At 43.8% G+C, this 18642-nt stretch overlaps 1 protein-coding gene across 1 annotated transcript in view; it reads left to right on the top strand.

Moving 5' to 3' along the window:
* The window catches only part of LOC120841635 (calcium-activated chloride channel regulator 1), a 57776-nt gene that overhangs the window by 1775 nt on the left and 37359 nt on the right, over nucleotides 1-18642 (top strand). The window contains exon 2 of the mRNA XM_042286264.1: nucleotides 13312-13480. Within this exon, the coding sequence (XP_042142198.1) occupies nucleotides 13316-13480 (165 nt within the window). The 5' untranslated portion in view covers nucleotides 13312-13315. The remainder of the gene's footprint in view (nucleotides 1-13311; nucleotides 13481-18642) is intronic.

Raw genomic sequence — 18642 nt, 5'->3', positions numbered from 1 at the left:
GCAAAACGCGAAGTGTTCGCCGCATACATGATGGCAAAATTATGCCCGGATAATTTTGCCATAATGTCCAGGCATGTTTGCCTCATGCAGGCTCCAAACACGTCAGCAGACTGTTTTTGCATGACCAATGTTACAGGATCGACGGGGAATTGAGACGCGCCTCGGGCAGCCCTTGCAGATTATTTCTTGTATGACGTGTCAGCATTGTGAGCGTGGCTTTAAGCACAAAAGAGACGAGGTAACCGTACCAGTTGGAGATGCACCGAGCCACGAGTACTGCTGATAAAGACTGCCGGGAGGTCCCGCGTCCTTTTCGTTGCCGACCTGTGCAGTACAGGGTGTGGGTTGGTCGGCACTTTGCCAGACGGATTCTACTCCCAGGTTAGAGTGGAGCCCTATAGTGTCGGACGAGTCGAAAATAGAAGCCTGAAAGGGATCTATTTTCCGCGGGGCTTCCCTCTGAAAGTGTTACGTCAGTATGACGTGGTAGGTGAACATTTGACTTTAGGACGGTAACTTCGAGATACACCATATGTGGGGGCATTATTTTGAATGAATAAGGCGAATTATTTTGGTCTCGATTCATTCGAGTTTAAGCTATGATCAATTAGAGGCCCATTTTATTCTACCAAATCCAAGTTTTAATCGAACAAACATTTGTTTTTAACCTTAGTATTTGGATATTTCTAGCCTGACATTGACCCCGGAAATGGGCACCAAGGAGCGTGAAATCTAAAAAATAAATACCACCCCCCCCCCAAAAAAAAAGACAAAAAAAAAAACGCTCTTTACCTTAGAAAAAAAAAAAAAAAATCTCGAAAACACAAAACCTTAAATGTTGTCAGCGGAAAAAAAAAAAAGCTTAAAACATTGCGAGGAAAGTCGGCCCATTTTTGATTAGTCAACACGTGCGTAGGATTTCATGGTAATGTTCATCACCTGTTTACAATCATGTATCAGGACGCCTTTATCCACCTAAAAGACACGTGGATAAACGAAGTCTCCAGACAACGCTACTGGGCACTTCCATCATCGTTGATTGCGTCGTGAACGTATATATACACGTATTTGTTTTTAGACAGTCTCAGTAATCTTTGCTAAGCAAAAGTGCCTGATAAGTTAACGTAGTCTTCCGCGAATATCTCCTATTTTCGGTTCGCATTCGAAGGACAGCGCGGTTCTCACGGCCATTATCAGCCAATCACCTGTCAAGTGTGGCGTATCTTGAAAAAAAAAAAAAAAAAAAAAAAAAAAAAAAAAAAAGAAGCAAGAAAAAAAAACATGGGAACGAAAAAAACACAATCAGCAAGTTTTCTTTTTGGGGTAGATACACGTCAGCTTCGAACATAAAGATTATAGCGGGGGAACGAGATATACCGTCATGTAGAGACAAGGAAGTGCGGAACAACAAAAGGTACAGAGCGCGACACTGTTAGCGCGAACAAGCGATCGCCGGTTTTTTCAGTTTTTCTCTTTGAAACCAAGGGATGTCATCCAAGTTATTATTGCTACGGAAAGAGCTCATTTAGTTCTATAATGTAAGCAATAAAAGTTCATGTTCGCTCATAATATCTAGAAGTAAAATGCGAAAATCCGCCAACGCCGTGTTCGCGCTAACAGTGTCGCGATGTGTACGTGAGCCTAAATCTAGGTCAACCACTTTTTACTTTAACTCATAGTTTTGGCAGGAGTGAATATTAGATGGGGACTATAAAATACATACAGTCACTGGCAATACGAGAACGACAGAGACGAGTTTCAGTTGTCCCGCACGAGCCTCCCACCTTCGACAACACTTCGCTGTCCCGTGTACCTCGAGTGCGCCCGCGCAGTCAAAGCACCGCGGGAGGCGTGGAGCGCGCACTGGGGTCCGAACAATCGGCAGACACGCCCTACCGTTCTCACTCTGTCAGTGTCTAGTAGAGCATTGCACGGGCCCTGGCCAGCCCGAAGTCCCGAGCCCGTGCAGTTCAGGCACGTATTTTCTCGAACCAGGGCTGGGCTCAATCTTGAACAAACAAGTTTTAGGGCCGTGTCTGGGCAGTCATGTGCCGCAAATTCTGAATTGTTGATAACAAAAAGTGTGCCCATTGATCTTTTAGGTTCAGTACAAACAAACAAGTGAAATGCAAAGTAACTACGGCGCGGTTAAAGAAAAAGGACAAAAAGACGCTAGTCTTGCACTTGGATTGCCCTCAAGTGGGTAAAAAAAAAAAAAAAAAAAACGTATGGGCTCCACCAGCATAGTGGGAGAGTGCGCGCTTTATGCCTGGACAGTTTTTAGGTTAAAGCCTGCAAACGTTTTCGGGCTTACGTTTCTAATCTGTCGGCCTCAAACAAAACTCGAACACATATTAAAAAAAAAAAAAAAAAAAATTTTCGGATTGGGGCCGTGCTTGGGCTTATGTCTAAAACTTCTGTCGGGCTCGTGCTGGGCCCGGGCAGTGGCTCTACCCGGCCGGGTCTCTACCGGGCCGGGTCGGGCCGGTCCTAGAAATTAAATATCCTGTCGGGCTCAAGCCAGGCTTAGAACTTCAGGCCCATACAGAGCCCTAGTGCCAATTAGTAGACGATATCTCAAAACTAGGATTCCGTGTTTTCGGTTAAATAAAAAAAAAAAAAAAAGACAAAGAAGAAAGGCAGTATTTTAAAATTAAGTTTGGCCAGCGCACAGGGTCAATGGTCCTATAGCAAAGTGCCACCACAGTTATCTTTCCAATCTCGAACCATTGTGAAAGGGGGTCTTGCCGCTTATCTCTTCACGGTTTATTCAGAACAACAGATCACTGTGCTTTCGAGTCAAAACAGAAGCCACAGTTTTGCCTTCCACTTTGGGCCATACTATTTATGCTTTAGGGGAAGGAGAGGTTCTTCTTTTGTAACAGTGAAAGCTGGAGCATAGAGATTGCATGAAATGGGGAAAAGGGGCAGTTGAGACTCGTCTATTACATCGTTTGCCACTCTACCTCGCGCGGCCGCGGGGGTAGCTGGAGGGAACAGGATGGGATGAATACGAACTTCCCAGCGACAACCTCCAGAAGCGAATTGATTTGAAGGTAACGACGGTCATGGAAGCAACACTTGTGTGCAACTTTTGTCGTGGCACAATTTAGTTTTGCCAATGTGAATAGCACCAACGCGAAATCAAGATGAAAAAATATAACTTGATACACGTGTTTTATTTTTTTTTTTTTTATCTAGCATACCTTTACAGTTTTACACCCGGATATTATTTATTTATTTTTAATATGAAAACAGTGGAAAATTAAGCTCCAAATTTCGGAGAATCAACGAGCAAACAAAAAATAAACTCCGATAAACTCCGAATTTTCCGAAAAAAAAAAAAAAAAAACTTAAAAGAACACGGAATCCTACTCATAACGCCGCCGTTTTCCAAAAAGTAGGAAGGAACGAGGGAGGTGTTTTGACTCCCGCCTTTGAGGAAGGAGGAGAGCCACGCTGATCCCTGTCCTTCCGGTCGTCTTGCTAGCCTCCGCACTCGAAAGCTTGCCAGCTCCGGCCTGGATGCGGGTGACTGAGACGCCGCGACGACGACCTAGACGCCGCTATTCCTGTCGCAACGGAACGGCAGCTGCGAAAGTGTTTTGCGCTTCTCTCCGGCGCCCTTGTCCGAGACACACTTCATCACAAGGCCGCCTTCGGGGAACAAAGGTGTCTGTTGTCGACGTTCTAAGGCCGTCAGTCAACGCACTTGTCAGGTGCGCCGCATCGACGATAATCTCGCGGCACCTGACTTCGCTTGGAAGGCAGTGCGCGCGCGTCTTTCGTCTTCTATATTTCAAAAGTGCACGCTGTCCACTCGCTGCTGCGCCAATTTTATGAGTCCGGCATTGTCTTGGAAGGCACTCAACGTTACTGAGAGGTCCGACTGAAAAGCAATGAGACCGTTTTTGTTCTTCAGAATTGAGGGACTCTACAGGCTTTGATTATTCTTTTTCATAGTAGCATCCCTAAAATTTAATATATTGGTAAAATATTTCTGACACAATTCAAAGACATGTTAATATAATGTTTTCCGACATCGATTTTAGCGTTACAGCGGCGACTGTGTTCACTTCATCGCACCAATAGAAATTTTGTGCAGTTTTATGTTATTCTCAGCATGAAAAACGAAAACAAACGAACAACAACCCTGAATTTAGATGGGAATAACCTAAGCACGGGCTGTAGAGTGTTAAAGGGGTGGTGCAACAATTTTTGTTCTTTGAGCGAATGTCCCTGCATCCAACACTTGCTACCGTTGTGGAGATCATCACCTTCATAAGGACTGCACGTTCAAGAAGAAAGTTTGTCATAACTGCGGAATTGTTCGAATTTGCAGGAGCATGGCACGTGTACAACACACACATAAAATCTCAAGTGAGGAAAGCTTTCAAGACGACTACGTCACTTTGTGTCCGGTTGACGGAGCGACTAACAGTGTCGGCGACGGCATCGAATTGTTGTTTAGGCTTTTAATGGCGCAAGGTGGCGACGGCCTCGAGGTCCGGCTAAAAATTGCAGGAAACCCTGTAAAATAGCTGCTGGACACTGGGGCGGCTCTGACTATCATCTTCGAGAGGAAATACAACGAGTCGTTGCGCGGTTTGCAACTACAACCCTCGAGTCTTCCCCTCCGCTCGTACACGGGGGACGCCATTCCAGTCCTTGGACAGGCATAAGTTCCTGTAGCGTACGGAGACCAGGCAATGGCGCTCCCATTGGTGGTCGTCCAAAGAGACCGACCAGATTTGCTGAGAAGGACTGGCTGCAGCCCGTCCCTATGAGCCGGTCCAACATCTTCTCACTGACAGTCTGCTGCTCAAAACGGACTAGTCAGCCTGCTGGACAGGCCCAAGATGCTTTTCAGCGGCCAACTTAGAACGGTGCGAGGAACCAAAGTCGCGTTTCACGCTAAGATCGAATCTGCTCCAATCTTTCTAAACACTCGCCCCCTTCCATATGCCTTACGTAAGGCGGTGGAGAAAGAGTCGGAAGCCCTCGAAAATCGCAGCACAATCACCAAGGAGGATAGAAGCGGTTGGGCGGCGCCAATCGTGATGGTTTCTGTGAAGGACAAGTCCGTACAACTTTGTGTAGATTACAAAATCCCCATGAACCGCTGCCTTCAACCGGAGACGTATCCTCTACCAAGTGCAGACGACTTGTTCGCGACTCTTGCTGGTGACAAATACTTCAGGAAAGTAGACTTGACCAGGGGCTGCCAACAGATGGTACTAGAGCACAACTCAAAGGTGTACACTACCATTTCCACGCACGCAGGTCTTTATCAGTACAATCGTCTACCGTTCGGAATCTCCTCGGCGCCGTCCATTTTCCAACGGTCCATGTACCAGATCCTGCACAGACTTGAGCACGCCGTGTGCTATCTAGAAGACATCTTGATCACGTTAAGTACTTTCAAGGACCACCTTCGATTACTGGACAAAGTTCTTGCTCGACCGATAGTAAACGGAATTCGGGACAACCTTCAAAAATGCGAGTTCCTGAAGGGTAGTGTGGAATGTCTCGGCTATAGAATAGACGCCAAGGGACTCCACACGACCGAAAGTAAGGTGCAAGCCATCCAGAACGCACCACCACCTCCCAACGTGATGGAGCTCCGCTCATTTTAGGCCTACTAAACTACCACGGGCGATTCTTGACAGGTATTTCTATTAAATAAAATAGAATAAAATAAAATAAAATGAAATAAAATCATTTATTTGCATCTGCAAGTACAGATGCCAGAGTACGGACAAAAAAGTAAATCTTAGTTGGGTTGACTAGGTGCGCACCCCGAGTGCTTGGCAGATTGTGACAGAGACGCAGGAAAAAAAAGTCAGAACAAGAGATATGCAGAAAATACGTTAGCTAAAAGGTTAACATAATATAATACATATTATACAAAAAGAAGGTGCACTGATTTACGATCTACGCTATAAATGTCAAGATTATTTATTGAATACTTATTGTGTAATGTGGTTATGTTATAAAAAAGGGACTGGAAGTCGTAATTTTTAGGATAGTGGGACACCCGGCCTACATTTTTTCTGTGCAGTGGGTGCGGAGGACTATATTTCTGGTTAAAGTTGATGCATGCCTCAAAAAACCAATTACGTCTGGCGATGAAAAAGAAAACGACCTAGTCAGGAAGTATTCACGCAATCGATATTTATTGATAATTTTGTATTTTTGAAGTAGTGAATCGGCGTTGAATAAATAATGAACGTTTCCATTAAAGCGTAGCAGTATTTTTTAAAGCAATAGTATTTTATTTAGATTTGATTTTTTCATCGTACTCCAAATAAGATTCCAATACACTATTTGAGATTTAAATAATGCATGATATATTTGTAAGTTTATATTTTCGGGGAGAATGAAACGACATCGAGCAAGAATACCGACGATTTTGCATAATTTACTGGTAATATGATTTAAATGTTGATCCCAAGACAAGCTTTCTGAAAATATAACACCGAATGCTTTACGATTTTTCACTAGTTCAAATGACTAGAATGGAGCTGGAGAGTTTTGTTTAAAGCTACACGTTTATTGATTGATGTAAATAATATTGCTTTGGTTTTTTTTGTTAGCATTAAGTCCATTTGATTTTGATGACATTTCAAATTTGGAAAGAATGGCATTTTCTTTGATTATAACGTTATCCGCGTCCGCGTCAGAGAGGAACAGACTGGTGTCTGCATACAATATGAAATGAGTGTCCTCTCCAGTTAATATCATATCTATAAATATTAAAAAGTAAGGATCCCGATATACAACTTTATGGGATACCATATCTGAGTGGCATAAAAGATGATACGTCCATCAATGCACATACATTGCACACAATCTTCTAGATGTGAAAACAAAAGTGGAAGTGAGGAACCACAAATGCCGTAGGGGTATAATTTGTCAACAGGCATTTTGTGATTAATCCAATCAAAAGCTTTGCCGAAATTCATAGATATGCCTAATGTCAAACGTTTGTTTCAATGTTATGTATAACAGTTTCCTTTCGTAAGAGGAATGCAGACACCATCGACTTTCCCTTTCTAACACCGAACTGAGACTCAGAAAGTACTGAGCGTTTGACAAGAAGACTCTCTAAAGTACACAAAATAATCTTTTCGAGCCCTTTGGAAAAAAATATGCAGGACCGATATAGATCTATAATTAGACAAATAATTCTTTTCTCCATTCTCCCACAGCCCTGATACCTTTGCACGTTTAATTTTCCTAGAGAAATATCCGAATGACAAGCACGAATTAAAGATGTGCACAAGATATGGCGCAATACTGTCAAGAATGTATTTTTGGGTTTAATTTGCAGATCATAAATATCACATGTTTTACTATTTTTTAATCTATAGATGTTTTAAACATCATTATTTGTTGTAGGATAAATAAAGATAGATTCATTGATTCTTCGTACAATGCCGTCCCCCTCTGTCTCTGAGATTGAGCTTGACGCCAGATATACGAAATGGGAATTGAATTATTCATTCAGCGCGGCCTCGGACACCAATGTGCCATCTATGCTAAGTTCTCCTATTGAACTGTGCGATCTGCCGTGCTATAAGATTTTATTTATTAATTTTCAAACGATATCTGGACGTTTCCTCGAAGCCTCGCAGAACAGTTTATTATAATATTCCCGCGTTTCCCTCCTTAGATCTGTTGTTAAAGTATTGCGATATTTCTTGAAGATAACTAATTTATTTAGGTTTTTCGTAGTGATATAATATCTGTACATCCAAGTTTGGTGCCTTATCATTTTAATGTGAACCGGCGCAATCCAAAGCTTACGATTTTTTTTTGACGAGGTCATTGTTCTTTACATAAAAAAACATTTTTTATAGTTTTTAGTTTATCAATAAAGTTTCCATACGTATCTTTGATGTTCATCTAGGACAGTATCGGCGTCCAATCTAGAGATGAAATGTCATTTCTAAAATAAAATACGTTTTGATGCGATTTGTTCTGGTAAGAAAGAAGCTGTCTCTTAACCTTAGATTTAAGATCGGTACAATGAAAGGAAACAAAAGTGTATGACTTTAATGCCACTAGACTAGCTTTTAGAGAAAGACAGCCGCTGGAAGTTGACATCAGAGTGCGAAAACGCCTTCAAAAAGCGGAAGAGAGCTTGCTGCGAAGCTAGTGGCTTACGCATTAAGACCCAAGCAAGCTGCTTTTCTCTGGCCTGCGACGCTTCTCCAAGTAATGTGAGAGATGGCTGCTCCCGCTCTCACAAAGCGAGCGCAACAGCGCAACTACGCACAGAGCGAACGAGGTGCCCTTGGTGTTGTGTTTGGGGTGATGAAATTGCACATGTACTCGAATGGTAGGAAATGTTCCTTATTCTTATGTCTTCGGGGATGTCTACTTCTCCTAGCACCTTAAGTCCACCCTCTACTAAGCAACCTTCTCGGGGAGGGACCCAAGTACGGGGTTGAGCCTGCGGTCCCAGCACAAGCATTAGTGGCTCTAAACCGGAGGGTGGCGACCAAGGCGGGAAATGAGAACAGAGAACGATGCCTGCTCGAAGGTGTGGACTGCTTATTGTCGTGTCCCTCAAACACTGGACGAAGCGGAAACAGTGCCTTACAAGGTGTAGTGACCTACTTCAGAGACAATGAGCTGTGTCTTCTTCAGTCGGACAAGGAGGGCGGGTTTGTGGCTTTACAAAAAGGTGTTTTAATGAAAAGACCGCCAAGTCAATACAGAAAAATTTTACCCCAGCAAAAGTGAAAGCGTCAAAAGCAAAAAGCGTTTTTTTTTTAATTGTGTGAGAGCTTAGAACTTGCTAAGTTGGCGAAAGATATTTCCAAATGCAAAGGCGACGCATTAAGCGTGTTCTTTGCAGCCAAGACACATAAAACGGATATTCCGTTCCGAGCCATTGTTAGTGAAAGAGGCACGTGGCAGCTACATGGAAGTCGTTATCTCTTAGAAGTTTTTAACGGCCCTCAGGTGACGGACCCTTTTCTTACCAAAGAAATCAGATGAACTTGTTAGCTTCTTTGAGGGCAACCAGAACGTAGGGTACGCCTTCTCTGTTGATAGTGAAGAAAAGGTTAAAAAGCGCGAACAAACGAGGACAATAAAGAAACACGGACGACAGGACAGGCGCTTCACTCTCAACTGGTTTTTATTAACACCATTGTCACCTATATATACACATTGCCCAAACCACATCGGATTCAATCGCGACAATCAGAGCCAACCTTCCAGAAACACCATCTCACTCTGGAGCAAACACAAAGACGGAGCGCTGACGCAATTGTTTTCTTTCTTTTTTATGTAGAATGCCTCTATAATCTCTCTTTCCGTTTTTTCCTTTGCCTTCCTTAAACACTTTGTGCCAGTCAGGTCAGGTTTACATCCACATCGCCCACAATGGTCAGCGAGATGGCCCCCCGCGTTGTTGCGCACTCACAAATTATGTTCACGTGCTCTATCATTGAAGCAGCGCCCAGTCTGCCCAATGTAGACTCTGCCACAACTAAACGCAATCTCGTACACCACATTGGTGACGCACGCAGTATATTGCACCGCGTGTTTCTTGGAGCACGGTGCCTTTTTCTGCCTTGTCAACATCGGACATATCCTGGCAAGTTTACACGGTGCAGAAAAAACCACGTTAATGTCGTATCTACCAGCTACCTTTTTTAAATTATGAGATAGGGTATGCATGTACGGAATGACTTGCACTCGTTTCTTTTCTTTACGTGCCTCGCTGCCTTTTTTACTTCTTTTAGCTTTTGAAGAAGGCTCTCACAACGACTAGAGATTAGATTAGGGGGGTACCCCGCGTCTGTTAACCTTTTTGATTGTCGTTCAAAACTGATTTTCATCTGGTGGTTGCAACTTTTTCCCAGAGCCGCACTTAGACATGTCAAGGCTATTCCCCTCTTTACCAGTTTAGAGTGAGCACTTTTAAACAACACCAGGCTTTTCTTAGTGCGCGGACAATACTGCCAACAGACATGTTTTTCAGGGGAGGTATCAGGCGGACTTAATTTTACCTGGGAATTGCCTGTGAATAACTGCATTCAGTTTTTAGACATTTTGATCCTTTTTTCTGAAGAACATGTCTGTTGGCAGTATTGTCCGCGCACAAAGAAAAGCCTGGTGTTGTTTAAAAGTGCTCACTCTAAACTGGTAAAGAGGGGTATAGCCTTGACATGCCTAAGTGCGGCTCTGGAAAAAAGTTGCAACCACCAGATGAAAATCAGTTTTGAACGACAATCAAAAAGGTTAACAGACGCGATGTACCCCCCTAATCTAATCTCTAGTCGTTGTGAGAGCCTTCTTCAAAAGCTAAAAAGAAGTAAAAAAGGCAGCGAGGCACGTAAAGAAAAGAAACGAGTGCAAGTCATTCCGTACATGCATACCCTATCTCATAATCTAAAAAAGGTAGCTGGTAGATACGACATTAACGTGGTTTTTTCTGCACCGTGTAAACTTGCCAGGATATGTCCGATGTTGACAAGGCAGAAAAAGGCACCGTGCTCCAAGAAACACGCGGTGCAATATACTGCGTGCGTCACCAATGTGGTGTACGAGATTCCGTTTAGTTGTGGCAGAGTCTACATTGGGCAGACTGGGCGCTGCTTCAATGATAGAGCACGTGAACATAATTTGTGTGTGCGCAACAACGCGGGGGGGCATCTCGCTGACCATTGTGCGCGATGTGGATGTAAACCTGACCTGACTGGCACAAAGATTTTAAGGAAGGCAAAGGAAAAAACGGAAAGAGAGATTATAGAGGCATTCTACATAAAAAAGAAAGAAAACAATTGCGTCAGCGCTCCGTCTTTGTGATTGCTCCAGAGTGAGATGGTGTTTCTGGAAGGTTCGCTCTGATTGTCGCCATTGAATCCGATGTGGTTTGGGCAATGTGTATATATAGGTGACAATGGTGTTAATAAAAACCAGTTGAGAGTGAAGCGCCTGTCCTGTCGTCCGTGTTTCTTTATTGTCCTCGTTTGTTCGCGCTTTTTAACCTTTTATTCAGTAATGGACCAACTAGCCCAAACCCAAGTTTTAATGATAGTGAAGATTTGTTCTATTCAGTCCCTCACCGTGAACTGTTCGAGGCAGTTAGGGCGTGCATCGATAAGAATGGTGTTATCCCCTTCCAGAACACAGCAGGAGTGACGATTGACAATTTTTTAATCTTGCTTGAAGCGTATCTGAACAGCACGTTTATTGCTTTTAACGATAAACTTTGTTTGCAGAAAAAGGGTACCTGTATCGGATCATGTGTGGCACCCGTATTTTGTAATATATTTTAGCAACAATTGATCAGACGCTTGAGCCAGTACTCAATGATATTATTGTTTTTAAAGTTTTTAGATACGTAGACGACTTTTTGATTGTTTTCAGAAAACAAACATCTTTGGTGTACCAACATGGGGTGGTCTCAGTCTTAGTTGCTTTTAGACGACATGGTAAGGGCCTACATTTTACACATGAACTTTCTAACAAGGATCACCTACAGTTTTTATACCTGAGCTTTACGTTGCCGGAGCGACACGTGTGTTGGATGTATACCCCACGATTCCAAAAAAGCGCTTTTGCCATATGACTCTGCGCAATCTAAGGTGGTAAAGAGAGGAATTGCAACGCTCTGGGCCTAGAGTCCGTTATCAAGAAGTCGTGTGCTCACCGCATGCAGGCCAACTCCCACAACCAATTGACTAGACTATTGTCAGCGGGCTTCCCTCAAACGGTCTTGATGAGTGTGGCAGAGGCCACCCTACAGAAAGTAAAAGGCCACTAACCAGGAAAGTGACGCAGTCGGCACTGAGCAATATGAGGCCAGAGGTTGTACCATATGTACACAAAATGGCGCACAACCTCAAGAAGGTTGGGAACAGGTACGGAGTACCGCTCGTGTTTTCAGCGCCAAAGAAACTCGGCCAACTTTACCTTCGAATTACTAAAGAAAGCAGGAACGAGCGAGGATATGGCATGAAGCACGCCAGGCCGTACATCAAATGCGTCACAGGGGTCGTGCATGAAATTCCCCTAACATGTGGAAAATATTACGTTGGACAAACGGGAAGATGCACGAATGACCGTTTAAGAGAGCACGCGCAAAATTTAAAGACACATGACGGGGCACATTTGCCCGCGCACTGTGGGGCCTGCAAATGCGAGCCACGCTTCGGCGATTTCAAGATTCTCGGTAGAAGCAGAATTCAAAGGGCACGCGAACTGCAAGAGGCATATTTTATCGAGAAGAGGGGACCCAGTGCGTCAGCCACTCGTCAATAGCATTGTATAATGCTGAGATTCGTTTTTTCGATAAATATATGTAAACGGGTTTATGCTCCTGTATCTCGCACACGAGGAGCCTGGGTGACGATAAGTGTATCCTGTATATATATATATATATATATATACAGTATATATATATATATATATATATATATATATATATATATATACAGTATATATATATATATATATATAATTCGTATATATATATATATATATATACGAATATGTGCAGATGAATGAATGAATGAATGAATGAATGAAAAGGTTAGCACACCCGACCGGACATTGGGAGGCCCAGAGTTCAAATCCTGGCTCCGCCGTTTTTTGACTTTCGGCGGGTTCCTGAAAACTTGGATTCTTTGATTCATTGGATTAAGTACGGTTCATTCATCTGCACATATTCGTTTATATCCTCCTCGGAGACCACGTACGATGACGTGAAGTGCCCGTGTTGTCTATATATGTATATATATATATATATATATATATGCATTTCCATCTTCCTTTCTCAATACGGTTGTGAGTAGCGCCCGTGTTTGTCTTCTATTTTGTGTACGTCTTTTTTAGCGCTTTTAACCATGGTTCAATACAACCTCCATTATGTTTTCAAAATTAACCTCCAAACGAATGAATACTCTCGAGCGTTTCTGAAACAGGTTTGTGTAGCGAAATTTGCCTATTGAGTGACAAGCGGGTGAATCCCGCTCGTTACTCAATGCGATGGCTTCAGCGCATCTTCGATGCCCTGAAGCCCCGGTGGAAGGCTGAAGCCACCGCTCAGTGCCCTACAGTTATCGTGCCATGAGCACGTGCCTGTTGGTTACATGTCTTCTTTCTTTTTGTCTTCTGGATGAAATATTGAGTTGTGAGATCAGAGTCTATCCTGTCTCCTGTATTTTTCTAGTTTCCTCACGTTGCTCGCTGATTTTAACCATGTGGAGTGTAAGAACGTGCGCAATATAAGGTGCGAATATTTCGCTTTCAGAATCCTTTAAGACCAGGTTTCGTTTCTAATTCTAGGAACATGGGGCCGTCCCGCAGGACAGCGTTAGGGCAGCTCCTGGTCGTGATTTACTGCTGCGTCGTCCTCGGTTCTAAGATACGTCTTGAAGACCAGGGATACGTTGACGTCGTCGTGGTCGTGGATCGCCGGGTTCCCGAAGACCCGACTCTGATTAGGAATTTACAGGTAAGTGAAACAAGAACACAGAGCAACAGAACAATTTACAGGTACGCGAAACCAGAGTCGAGCGCCATCCTAGTCTCTCCCGAGATCTTGACGGCCGACCTCAGGGCCCCAGCTCTCCTACAGGGGCAGCAGCAGCTTCCTGCAGTCCCTGGTGGTAGCGCGCGTGCTGATTTTTTTATCTAAGGACAGGCCAGCAGCAGCCGCGCCTGCACCCTGGAGCGAGTTTCTCTCTCTTGCTCGTTGAAGAGGGCCCCCCTACCGAAGGCATGGTGCCCATGCAGCTCCTGTCAAAGGAGTAAACCATACGAGCTCGGGTGACCCCTCGCTCAGTTCGTCTGCAATCCTTCAAGCCGGTTATGTTCGGGCTTTGCCCCCTCCCCCCCTTCCCTCCCCCTCCCCCGCTATGAAATGCTTTGCAGCCTTTCTCAGCAATTCCTTGAAAACCATCTCCTGTTTTTCAATATTTGGTGGGAAAAGGCGTGTTTCCCTCAGGCTTCGAGACTTGAACATATCATCTCCCTTCTAAAGCCTAATAAAGGCCCCTCACAATCATTAAGCTAGCGCCCAATTACACTGACAAGCTGCCTCGGGAAAACGTTTGAAAGGCTTATAACCAGGCGGCGACTAGTGTATGTGCTAGAAAACCAGAGGGCCATTAAAGCACGTAGCCAGGATTTTGTTTCGGGGGGGGGGGGGGGGGGGGGCGCCTATGACAAAATGCTGTATGAGGGGGAGGGGACAGAGGAGGCCTCAGCAAAATGAAAGATTTGGGGGGGGCGGGCCCAAGGCGCCCCCCCCCCCCCCCCGGCTACGTGCCTGGGGTCTTTGGTAACAATGAATGTGGCTTCCGCCAAGGTCGATCTATCCATGACCGCTTAGTTCGCGTGGAAGCTGTAATACGCAAGGCATTTATTAACAGGCAGCACTGTGTTGCGTTTTTTTAATTTTTTTTTATTTAGAGAAGACATATGACACAACATGGAGGTATGGGATTCTTCGAAACGTCTATGCTTGCAACATCTGTGACCGTATGCTGCGATGCATAAGGTAATATCTGACAGACAGGACTCTTCAGTTCGTCTTGGCTCAGTCCTATCTGATTTCTTTGTTCAAGAAAACGGAGTCGCTCAAGGGGATGTTTTAAGTATGACCTCGTTTTTGATAACAATGAATTCACTAGCACGACTGCTGCCACCTTCTACTTCATATCCTCTTGATGCGGATGATATAAAGATTTCATCATCCTCTTTTAACCTTTCTAGTTGTGAGCGCCAGTTGCAGTTAGCAATAACCAAGGTGCCCAAGTGGGCCAACGACAATCTGTTCAATTTCTTTGCTTTAAAAACGGTCTGTGTGCCTTCTTTACTTCGCGGGCTGTCCTTGGATCCATCCCTGGAATAAAATGGAACCCCTATTCCTGTTAGCAAAGAGCGCAGATTTCTTTTATGTAATATTTGATAGAAACCTTAATTTTGTTTCCCACCTGAAAATGCTGAACCAAACATGCATTCATTCCACAAACCTTTTGAAAGATTTATCTCGCAAATCTGGGGGTCTGACAGAAAATGTATCCAGCAGTTATACCATGCGCTTGCACGATCGCGTCTTGACTACGGTGCGGTAGCCGTTACAAAAAAATGTATCTGGCCAGATCTTAAGATTTCAGGCAGAGCACATATCAAAGATTGGCCACATATAACCTGGTATGGTATATCTGCTAGATATAGCCTCATAATGCTAGATATAGTCCGATATCTCTGGTCAGGTATGGAAATCCGAGATCTGGCTAAGTATGGAAATTCCAGATCTGGCCAGGCATATCAAAACAAGACAACAAGCCTGAAATCAGCACTTAATATCTTTTTATTCTCCACAATAGACCAATTGCTAAATCCCCTAAGTGCCCCGGCCCGCACTCGGGGAATCACCCCGTACGAAAATGTCTGATATGGCCCTGACATATTTTATGTATGGCCATATATGATAATATAAGGAGTCAAATATGGCATTTACCGCCATATATAAGAGAAAATACGGCCAGATATTGCCATATAAGTGTGCAAATACTGCCATATATGGCAATAGAAGTGCATAATTACGGCCATATATCGCCATATATCGCTGTAGAAAAGCTCAAATACTGCCATATACAGCCCGTTCACGATATATATGGGTAAAATATATCCCCTGATAATAATATATGGGCCCATTTCGGTCGTGCAAGAAAAAGGTCATATGTGCTTGCGAAGACACTAGTTGATTTATCTATATTGCATGAGTCTCATGTAATTGGTTAACTATTGTTAACATCCTTAAAGTGAAGTAATTCCAGATATTTGGACAATTAATCAATTGCTCATTTTGAAGATTGAAAGAAAAATGAAATTTGGTTGCATGTTTCACGTGTAACAATCTTACGAAGTGCCTAAGATCGGAAAGCGAGTTAATCAAATAATGGATTTTAGATCGCAGCTCTTAGGCACCCGTTTCCACGTTAAGCGGTGCCGGCGTCGCCGTCGGCATCGGTGTAACCGCCCCGCTAAATTTAGCGGGAAATTGAATTGGTGCTTATGTCACGTGACGTCAATTTTCCCGCTAAATCCATCTATAAAAAAAAACTAATTTTTTTTAATGTTTCCTCGATAGATTTATCGGGAAACACGAACCGTTAGCTAACTGAAGATGCAAGACGCTACTTCGTCGTCGCGAATAATTTTCCCTTCGAACGGCTGCGAAGCCGTTGCGCCCGGAGTACCCTACGCAGCATCTTTCAGAAACGGTTCACGCAGCCTCGCAACCTTCCGTTTGCGAGCGTCGGCGATTCATCGTGTGTTGAAAGTCGGATGATGTGCTGTCCGTAGTGTCTTTTATGTGTAACTCTTTCGTAAAGAAGTTTGAAGTTCAAAAACGCGAACCTAACAATCTACACATAATTTCACATTTATTGGTAAATATATATATTTTTCTGTGGACATCGTGCGCAAAAAAATAGTCGAGTTTAGTTTTTCATTTAAAATGATAATGTGGCTTATACGGCGTAAAACACGGTATCTTCAAACTTGCATCGTTTCGGGTCACTTTTGGGCTGGACAGCTTTTTTGGAAGTTCAAAAGCTGTACTTCATAGAGCTGTCCTGTTCACTCGGTATTGACAGCAGGGTAGACGCTATGCGTGTTTTAGGCCAATCCTGTCTAGGGTTAGGGTGACGTGACTGCAGTCTAGAAGCTGGTGATAAGCCAAAACACGGTACCTGCCAGAAGCCCAAGGCCACACATAGCATTCACTGCACTATACCTTGGGTACAAGTGACAAATCCTCTCGTTGTGGTCGTTGTTGGGACGCCCCAGAAGATAAGCCTGTTGTGTGTGGACTTCCGTTTTGGCCGTTCCTTCTCTCCTTTTTTCTCACTCTCTAAACTGAAAGCGTTGCAAAAGGTGCGCACTTGCCGAACCAATCAGCTACAGACTTTTTATCGCTTGACTCCGCTCTCTGTGCGCAGGAAATGGCAGAAGTGCGGTGTGACGGATGACGCATTAGACGTTGGCCATCTCGGAATGCCTGGTTGCGGACCTAGACCTAGTTTGGCGTATGATGCGCCCTGCGTGGCTGCCGTGGATTCTGCTACTGTAGTAAATAGTATCTCGTTCGAAAGTCCTACCCGTATATCGGCAACAAACGATTTCTTCAAAGAAGCCCAAGAATTTTTTGTGATGCGTTCAGTGTTCGGTTCTACAAATGACAACTTGTGCTACATCGTGCTGAATCTTCATGAACACCTTCCTTCTTGTTTTTGTGTTTGAGTGGTTGTTATGCCCGTGTCGAGATATATCTCGGATTACACCTTTCAAGTCCGGTATCGTCAACGTAAGTGCGCTGCAACCTATATCGCGACAATTGATCGCTTTTCTACAGGTACTCTTCCAGATTACCTCTAGAATTAGGCCGTGTCTATCTCCTGGAAGCCGGGAGAATAATTTCCCCGAAATTCTACCAGCAGTCATCTGCCATTGGCCGTCTGAAATCATGTCACAACTGCAGGTAGAATACAGATTTTTTTATTCTCCCTGCGTTTCATGATAACATGTTCCACGGCCGCCTTCTCGTGGATACACGTTTCATGGACACACGTTTCGTCGACATTAATGTTTCATCGACATTCGTTACCCGAATGTCGAGAATCCTCTTTCCCTGGGAACCAAGTTGAGCGAAATCAGGAGTGGCGTAAAGCGCAGCTCATGTAAAAATTAATAAAAGCTGGTACATGTTCAATATCGAATTGGTATTTTTCTTATACAGATGAGAAGTCACTTTTGGTATATATTTCTAGAAAACAACAGTATATATAAAGGTTGCTTTATTTGATTACGACATATCTGCCTTATATGGGAGGCAGGTATACCCCTATGTGGCAGACCCAGATATGGATATATAAAATATTGGGCATATCTGGCCAGATATGCCTTATATAAACTGATGCGCTTTATATCGCCAGTTATGTCCGATTTTTTATATAACCATATGTGTTTTTTTATATAAGTCTAGATATGCCATTTTTGAAAAGGACGGGAACGGTGTTCTAGAAAAGTTTTATTGAGATCATTTCACTGGAACGCCGTAAGAAGCAACAACATCAAAGCATACTACAGTACATATTTACACGGCCTTCGTGTTCATAAGACATATTGTCGACCATCGTCGCAGAAACTCCTCCTCTCCAAGCACCTGAAGCTCATTTTCTAAATGCTGGACTACCCTAACATACGTCTCTTTAATCAGAGGATATTGCGTCCGTATCATACGTCCCCGCCGTATCGCACGGCAGCGTGACCTCCATAAGACGAAGCGTGCTATGGCAAACACTAGATTCGAATAACTGTTAGGCTGACGGTGCGAAAAATACGATAGAGAAAACACTCTCGTGATAAGTACCAGAACGTCCGAGCTACAACACATTCATTGAATACATGGTCCATGGTCGTTACTTCTGGTGGTGGCGGTAAATTAACAATTTGCCCCTAGGGTGTGGAGACCACTTTTTGGGCGCGGTTTGGAGGTATGGTCTGGGCCGCCAATTGCTCAGACAACCAAGACACAGTCTCCTCTCTGACGTCCATATCCGGGGATACGTTGCTTACTTCTTTCTGGATTCTCACCAGCGCTTA

This window comes from Ixodes scapularis, unplaced genomic scaffold (genome assembly GCF_016920785.2).
Source record: "Ixodes scapularis isolate PalLabHiFi unplaced genomic scaffold, ASM1692078v2 PGA_scaffold7__128_contigs__length_106722199, whole genome shotgun sequence".
Taxonomy (NCBI): Eukaryota; Metazoa; Arthropoda; class Arachnida; order Ixodida; family Ixodidae; genus Ixodes; species Ixodes scapularis.
This window is presented reverse-complemented; position numbering and strand designations above follow the sequence as displayed.